This window comes from Manduca sexta, chromosome 11, assembly GCF_014839805.1.
Source record: "Manduca sexta isolate Smith_Timp_Sample1 chromosome 11, JHU_Msex_v1.0, whole genome shotgun sequence".
Classification (NCBI taxonomy): domain Eukaryota; kingdom Metazoa; phylum Arthropoda; class Insecta; order Lepidoptera; family Sphingidae; genus Manduca; species Manduca sexta.
This window is the reverse complement of record NC_051125.1, coordinates 6,851,930-6,861,209: the sequence shown is the minus strand read 5'-3', so window position 1 is coordinate 6,861,209 and position 9,280 is coordinate 6,851,930. Positions and strand designations below refer to the sequence as shown.

Here is a 9,280-nt window from a genome sequence, read left to right as displayed (position 1 = left end):
CGTAAAACCGGTTTTACCAAGTTTAGGGTTAAGATGTTTGCGTTAAGTTATTACCGAGTGCAGAAACCATTGCGCTAGTTACATAAGAAAACAGTCAACCGTAAAACGCTATGCACTAACAACCGGAGCAAGGTCAAATGCGATGTTTATTATACAATCATGTCGGTGCTTGAGACAAGATTGGTACCAGGGTTTGATTATCAGATAGTAAGTTTTTTGGGATGGTAGTCAGGAATGTATTTTTTTCTGTATAGCAGTCGATTGAGTTTTCATGTAAATATGAAAGTAACTAGTCGACATTTTATTTAACAGCATGTTCTTGAAAGTAAAAAATAACATTGAGTAATCCAGATAAGTAAAATTTAATAATTCGAAATATTTAAATATTTTTAAATGTGCTTTAATTTAATAAGGCATGGGTCCGGCCTCGAATGGAATACTGGCCTTTAACAGCCAGTACCAGAACCTTCCACTAAACCCTATCCAACGAAAGGCGACTCACATTATAGATACTTGTACTTTGTCAAAGCAGCTAGTCTTCTAATACTGCTCTCACCTCTGAGCAGAAGTATCTCAATATCGGACTACTAGCTTTAACTCTTCCCAGAAAAGACGTTTCAAATTGTCGATGTGCAGAGATGTTGTACCTCCTCTCTACGGCATGTTTCAACGAAAATCTTCGATGATTGGATTAATACCACACATTATTTGACATCATTCGACCATTACTATGATTAGTTTTTAGTTTTTTAGTTTTTAGTTTTTGCTTTATTTTTAATTCTTTTTCAATTGTTTATAATAACATACATATAGCAAGACCAAAAAAGCTTAATTGCGTGTTGTGTTCACTATTTTTAGAAATTACACCAAAATGTTTGTTTGTATTTTAATTGTTTTTAAGAGTAAGATAATATTATGTGTATATTTCAAGTTGTGAACCAAATAAATAAAAAATATATATATTACCGTGCAATACGTTATAAAATAGGTTCACCACCATCTGGATGGTTGTCATCCTAAGATTCGCTTTACAAGCAATTTTTTTCAACGAGAAATGATCGACATTGATTGGATTAACACCATCGTTGTTCGACTTTTATCGCACAACCATTATATTGCAATTCGTTATAAGATAGGTACGCCTCTATCTGGATGGTTGTTCTTCAAAAATATGCTTTACAAACAATCTTCTTCCTCGTCCAACTTATGAAATTATCTTTAATTTGCTATATTTTTTTACCACTATAATAGAGAAGCTTCAAGGGGTATACATATTAATCTCTAAAGCCGGCAATGCATCCATGATTCTATGGTGTTATAGATATTTTTGCGCCGCGACAATCGCATAACATCAGATGACCCACTTGTTCAAATAATAAATTCGAGCTTGGAATTGAAATAATATTATTTACTTCGTTCATTCACTCTCATTGTCCAGTGAGACGGCAATCCGACATGACTGGAAAAAAATCAGGAACGATAGATAATTTTACACTATTAATATTTTTAATGTTATACTTAATACGTTGCGCATTTTTTTCAGCTTAGGAACTGTCTGAATACTTGCAATGTAGTCGATTGCAGGGCTTAATTTTATCCGATTTTAGAGCTCTCATTATTATTCCTTTTTTGAATGCCAAGTTCTCACGATTCAAAATGAACCATAAACAAACCGCCGTAGTACATACATTTTAAGATTAATACGAATAGACTCGCCCACTCAGTGCGACTACGCACGAACTACTAATACTCTCATTAGCTACATTTAATAATAAAGGCAGGATAATCCAAAGGAGACAAACAACTATTGTTCCAGTAACCAACATACAAACAATACGCCATAAAGAAATTCTCGTCAATGTGACGCTACGAATTTCTCACGTACTCGTAAAATTCTATGAGAACTTGTTAGGAATTAGGTTTCTCTGGTGAAATCTTTAATGTAGAAGTGGAAGTTTCAATGTCTGTTTGTTTCTCTAAGTTAGATTTCCTACATTTTGATGTCATGGATTTGTCGAAATTCTTCGAATTATGCAATGAATGCATCAAATTATACTGAAGGTTGGACTGAGGTACATATCAATTACAATGACGTGGGAGGCAAGGTAAGTAAGATTATGCGAAAGGGCAGATGGGAGACTCGGTGACTTGAAGTACGCGTGACAGCACACCGATTCTCACTTCTCTTCCATTAATTTCGACCATTCCTACTACTTTTTTCTGGGTTGATTATAATTTACTTATAACAAAAACAATATTCCTATCCAAACATATTAAAATAGCGACAGTGGAACCGCGAGTAAACACTAGCTATCTAATTTACCTAACAAAAGAATTCACAGTATACGTTTTGATGTTTGATATAAAAATGACCCGGGCACTCAATTACGTAACCATCATTGCATAAAAGTTATCGGCGTAACATTTGATTGTAATGCACAACCAGCACCTTCCCAGTTTATCAGTGACGGTTTGTGCCTGTAATTACACTTTCATAACTCATATTCTCACGGTTATATAATTTGTATGTAAAATTTTAAACAACCGTCCCTAAAGGTTTTGTATTGCGTTGTCAACGCACATCATTGCGTGCAAATACATTGCGCGCACGTCAAACGTCGCGAAATAATTTGCACAACAAATTAATTGGAAAGTTCTTGACATAAACTGACAGGGCTGAGATGCAACGAGTGCGCGTTCTGTTATTTCTCACCCGGATATATCTATATATATAAAAATGAATCCCTATTTCCCTTGGTCACACCATCACGCGTGAACGGCTGGACCGATTTCACTAATTTTTTTTTGTTGTGTTTGTTATTGTCAGTACTAGGTTCTTATGAAAGAAAAATTCCAAAAATTGCGCGGAAAATTATAAAATTTAAGAAAACTTAACGACAGTATTAATTTTACATAACGGTCACTGGTTTGAAATAACTGTCAGCGATCGACAGAATGCGCGCGTGCATACATAGTTAAGACGGGACAACGTCTGTCGGGTCAGCTAGTATATATCTAGCCTATGACAGTTCATATATTATATATCCAACTGGATTCCTAATGAACTTGTAATCCTATAACACCATTACCGTTCTTAACCCATACAGGCTTTCCAAACATCACATAACAGCATATCACATAGGTACGCTCCTTAAATCAACACATTATTGTTTCTATTTAATTCTTCGCTATAAATAAAAGACCATTAAAATTCAACAGAATGGACATCAAATTATTCGTCTCCCAATCAAATCAAGATCTGGTTGCAACTCATCTAGATAATTTTATTTTTAATGTAAAAGAAACCCTATAAATATTTTATAAACGCTAGTTATCTATTCTGGTTTAAGCATGTTTGGAATATTAAAACTTAATTCAGCGACTAAAGAATGCGGTAGTATTTTTACCGATTCAAAGGCACGACCTTAAGTGAGTTCATAGTACTGCAAAATGAAAGTATAATCTATTGAAATGAAATCATATTTTTAACCTCTGACATTTAATAATTCTTTGAACCAGGTAATACATACAATATTTTTTTCCCATTGTTACTCAACAAAATATGTAGGTTTATCATTGGTATTAAACAATTGGTTTCAACTATGAATTTACCACTCAATATAATTTTATTAATCTTAACTTTACTTCGTAATGTGTTGGTAACTCTTTTATGTAAATCATTTTTAGTGAATCATTTTAAAGATTCTTGTATACCATTCCAGTGTTGGAATGGTATACAAGAAAAATTTTATCATTCAAAATATTATGATTGTCTCGGTGGCGCAGATGTATAACAGTACGACTGAAGTACTGAGGTATCAAGTTCGAACCCTGGACCGGCCAGTTATATTGCGTTTTTCTACTCACTATCAGGCCGAAGTCCGGAATTTATGCGTAATATAGCCATAGACTTACTCTTATGCGGACAGAACACGCATGCCAAAAAGCGGGTGGACCAGTTGCGCCTCTGCCTACCCGTGTGAGTGTGTGTATTCCATATTATAACAATAATTACAAACTAAGAACGCTACGTCAATGTTGTACGTGACGCATCCCCAGAGTTATCCATGTCTTACTGAATTTACATCGGCTTACACGGAGCGCGACTCCAATCAAACCAACATGCCAGATTTATGTTACTATAACCACTGTGTAAACTATCTAGGCGGGTACATATATATTATTAATTATTACTTAATCCCTAGGTTATGATATGTATCTTCTATCCTATGCGTATTAGAATTTAACGCAAAATACAAAGTTATAATTTACGTCATATCAAAATTTCATCGCAGATTGTATAATTAATTAAAATTTAGTTAGCAATCGCTATGTAGTAGATTATATAAAAAGAACACATTGCTTAATAATGAACATGTGACTTAGTTTTTACTTGGCAACTTTGAGAACCTAGTTACGCGCAAGTAACGTAATAACACTTATTATTACAAGTCTGTCAAGCGGCTAGACATAAATACGTTCCATACAATCAAAGCCACAAATCACTCTAATACTTTTGCTTGACACAAAAATTGCCTACATTCAATACAACACTAAAGCAATAACGGAAACCAGTCCGTTGAAAATTTATCAAAGTCAGTCGAATCCGATCAGCCGCTCGTTGACATTTACGCAGGGCCGACGATCTCGTTCCATCGGACGACACACAATCTTCACCTTATTGCCACTTCCCTGATGCGTGTTTTGCATCCGATCGGGCGGGAGCCTGTTCAGGTATAATTTTCGCGGTCGAACCCGCGGGCCCTTCCAATACGCGTCAAGGCCTTCACTAGCCGTATATAATAAGTTCACCCGCCCGCAACGACACACTTTGTTACTTTCACGCGAGCAGTGCACATTTTGATCGTTCAAAATGTACAGGCTCTTTGTTTTAGCGTTAGTGATCGCGGCCGTGACGTGCCAGCAGCATGAGGGAGCGAGACGCGTGCCCAAGTACGCGGGTGATCCCAAGACAGCCGCCATTGTGCAGGAGGCGCGCTATCTCAGCGGCAATGGAGCCTTCGGTGCCGCTTACCAGCAGGAGGACGGCATCAACTTCAAGGAGGAGACTGACGCAGACGGCAACAGGAGAGGCAGCTACTCTTACATCGATCCCAGTGGGCAGAGGAAAACAGTGAACTATGTAGCAGGCAAGAACGGATTCCAGGCTGTTGGTGACCACATCCCGACGGCGCCGCAAGCCGCCGCACCCACTCCTGGATACCAGCCCGACCCACGTTACAACCCACCAGACTACAAGGCGCCCCAGTACAGCGCTCCTCAACAGTACACCGCGCCCGCACCTTCCCGCAACTACGGTGGTAAACCCAGTGTAGATGACGGCCAATACCACCCAGAGCTGTACGAGGAGAACTATGTAGCACCCCAGCAACAATACCAGCCTGCACCTCAACCACAGTACCAACCTCAACCTCAACCGCAGTACCAGCCTCAACCTCAGTACCAACCCCAGCCTCAGAAGCAATATCAACCCAACAACGTTTATACCGGAGTACAGCAAGCGCAGTACAGCGGCCTGCAAACCCAGGACAACTACTACTCGGCACCTGACAACAACCAACAATACTACGAGCCCACGACTCCACCCCCGGCGCGCTTCTTCCCGCCCGGCAAATTCAGCCTGAACAGAGCGCCCGATGGCTACTCTTATTCTTTCCACAAAGTCAAGTAAAAACCTAATTTATTATAATGGCGCCGGCGATTTGTAAAGCTAGAAACACGTAAAAAGCACACCTCAATTAGCAACTCGCCGAGTCATCGAGGGGACGAGCGGAACGGGAGCACACCCGGCCTCTTCGGAAGCATTTCTTTATTGTTGTTTGCTGTGATATTGTGAGTTAATGGACAGGTATACATATGTTGGTGGTTTTTGTTAGTTGCCGAGGAGGGTTATGAGGACTGAAAGCGTAACAGAAACTAAACTATTGTAAATAAATTTAGAATTACATGTCAAATATCTGATTTTCACTGCCCCTAAATATACAAGCTTTTCACTGTGTACATGTTATTTATTGAAATTATATTATACTAATAAAAAGGATACCGAGATCATTTATAAAAAATAAAAAGTTGTCACCATCAACTTCCTCATACGTAAGTGGTTCAGGCAGGGTGTGGGCCGCGTCCGCATTCTGTAGCACTTGCAAACTTCAAGTGGCAACCAACTAGATCACCTTACGGCTAACACAAGGATATATAACGGCAAACCGGTCCGACCCTACCACGCCTTGCTTTCCATTTGCCAGTGTTATTATTGGGTCAGACACCATTGCAATGAAATTACAAAACACAATTATCAATGCGTGTGATCGGAACTTTATTTGCGGCTCTAACGCCGAGTGGAAATGTTTTTGTTACATTTTTACGCTAAATTTACTTCGGTTTAAATAATGGTGTTTATAGCACCTTATTCACGGTTTATTCGCTCAAACAGTTCTTCAATGGTAATGTTTATCAACAAGCTGTAAATAGACCGAATAGCCCTGGTATTGATTTAGTAGATCAAAGTTATTCAAAGAAGCCACTGATTCATAGCTTTATTGGTCCATGAACACCCATTATTAAAACACAATTAACTTAATTTTGTGGCATTATCTTGTAGGCAATGGAACAATAGTTTGCACTGCAATAATGATAATTCGATTGTTTTTCATCGAACACAACCATGAAGGTAATGTTGCAATCGCGTCGTTGGAAACAATTTCATTGGTATTTTATCGACTAACACACAGCTCGATCGATTTGTAAAATTGACCACATCGGATACGCTCACATTGTCTCGAATCACGACATTGTTGGATGTAAGGTAATGTGCTTACAATTGCCTTCCATTTGCTAGACACGCAAGATTAACGAGTTTGCACGTTGGTATGTGACCTTCAAACTTCACATTTTTTAATATTAGTGAAACGTATTGGTTGTTAATTTGTTGAAACATTGCATACGATAAAAACATAGGAATAATTACCACAATTTAGTAGTGCTATTGCAAATTCTATATTTTCGCTAGAATTATTAATTTTCAATCCACAGATAACAAGACTCTAAATAATACTTACGTCTCGTATTGAGAATTTCTTTCTCCTTTTCGAAGTCGATTAATGAAATGCTTCTTTAAGATGTCAAAATATGAGATACTAAAAGTAAAATTAGCTTTTGTCTTCATTCCTATTATGGAATATGTAAGTATTAAATATATTATGCGTTTTTACTATTAACAAAATCATTAAAATGAGTCAAAACAAATTCACAAATAGGTGCCTTCTGATATTATGACACAAAGTTCTTAAATTCAAAGAAATTAATAAATACTCAATATTTTTAAATAGTATGGATAATTTCTTTAAACCGAAAATTAAATTACGCTGTTGTGGTAAAAATATGCTGAATGCAATCTGAATTATATAAATCACATCATGATAGCAAACAACCATCACTTAATTAACGAAATTATTCAGCGTTAATGAGCTTATAAATATTTACACATACAGAACAAACATTTTGCAGCAGATGTGTGAATCTTTTTAACATCTCACATGGCTTTCATTAGCGATATTAGATTTCGATATTATTATCGATTAATATCGATTGCCGTGATCGATTGCTTTCATTTGAGATCGTTCACCTTACGCTATAATTGACGATCTATCGTGATTACATACATGTCCACTCAATACTTTAGGTAACATTCTCGCTGACCTATTCGATATATAGATTTCGTTACCCGTGTTCAATCTAATGTTAAGATTTTAAAGTTTATGAACTTAAGAAACTAAATTCCGCGCCATAATCACAGAACTATTGGCATAACGGATTATACATCCCGCCTTTATCTCCAAAGGGGTAGTCAGAGATGCAACCAGGGCACCTACTTTTCGCCATACATTTTCCATCCCATCATGTGATAGGGAGTGAGCCTATCGCTATATCGGGCACACATTCCGGACTCAAAAGTGATATTGAGCAGGAACACAAAATATAATTTTGCGTAACCTGGGATTTGAACCTGAGGCATTAGAGCGGTGTCGTCCCTCGCACGCAATGCGCCACCGAGGCAGGCTCTTCACGAATCTTACATCTTAGTAATAATATAAAAAGAGTTTAGTTAAGTCTTAAATAATCCTGATACATAAATATTTATAATGATTTCTTGCTAAACCTATCACCATTCCAGTCACTCCTTTTTATTCACATTATCAAGCCGTTCTAAAATTTTAAAGGGCGCTGGACTGTTGCTGGCCGACAATCGACACGATTAAGGTTCGCTAACTAACTAAAGGTCTACATCCATCATTAACGACCACATGCTGTTATGTTCGCTTTAATAATTATAGTTTTAGAACCGAAAATATAAGAAACTCTACTAATAATATATTTTTGGTATTTAAAAGCCCTTTTACACTGTATAATCTGTGGTATATTTAATGCATATTTATTTCTACCGAACAGACATTTGGCTCGTTCGCCTCTTAGACTTTAGGTAATTCCTGCATCTCTAGTTTTAAGAAAGTCTCGTTTATTTGATGCTGGCGTTAAAATGTATTTACAAGCATATCTGAACCACCTAGCGGTTATACTGTCTCAGGTTTAACAGCTGACTTTAGTAATTTCTCAAGAAGCGTTTTATTGCAACTTTTGTCTTTTATTGCTTTCATAATATTTCCCTCAACATTTACTCTTTTCTCGACATCTCTTGGGAACAACTCAGATAAAGTTCCTTGTACATTTACGGTCGGTTTTATCTCTATAAAATACAAATAAATGTAAAGCAAACTAAAATAGACATTCTGCATCTTACGCGTACACAAGATTCTCAGATCAGATGAGTGATCTTGTTTTTCTTTCATAACTATTTATTTTGATGTTTTTGATTAATAGAAGTAATTTTTTATAAGTGACTTTGTCTTGTATTACAGTACACGAAAAGTGTCAGATTTAGGCAATCAATATTTCTTACAACCACTTTAGGTTTGGTAGTCGTTCAAAAAAACACTTTCTAAATCACGTTAAATTTACAATTAAATTATTTTTATTTCAAAGGTATAAAGTAATACACAGGTATATAAAATATTTGAATATATTATTAACACTAACATATAAAAAGCATACTCCAATGAAACTCACTATTTTTCTAGTAAAACCTTGTTTAAAATTTGTATTCGCATTCAATAAGATTTTCTCTCTCGAATGTTTGTTATCATTTGCCAAAAATGTGCCTGATACTCATTTTATGGTTTGTAGTTCATTAAATATAACAAGC

General features: G+C 36.6%; 1 protein-coding gene across 1 annotated transcript; it reads left to right on the top strand.

The window, feature by feature from the left end:
- The first annotated feature begins 4,810 nt into the window (after positions 1-4,810).
- Positions 4,811-6,021, top strand: LOC115443558 (DNA translocase FtsK). The gene has a single exon (XM_030169011.2). It carries the CDS (start codon positions 4,874-4,876, stop codon positions 5,690-5,692), a length of 819 nt encoding a protein of 272 aa, XP_030024871.1. The 5' UTR covers positions 4,811-4,873; the 3' UTR covers positions 5,693-6,021.
- The last annotated feature ends 3,259 nt before the right edge of the window (positions 6,022-9,280 follow it).

Bases quoted from the DNA above. Each gene is read 5' to 3' on its own strand.
- LOC115443558 (XM_030169011.2), top strand. From the start codon at position 4,874: ATGTACAGGCTCTTTGTTTTAGCGTTAGTGATCGCGGCCGTGACGTGC.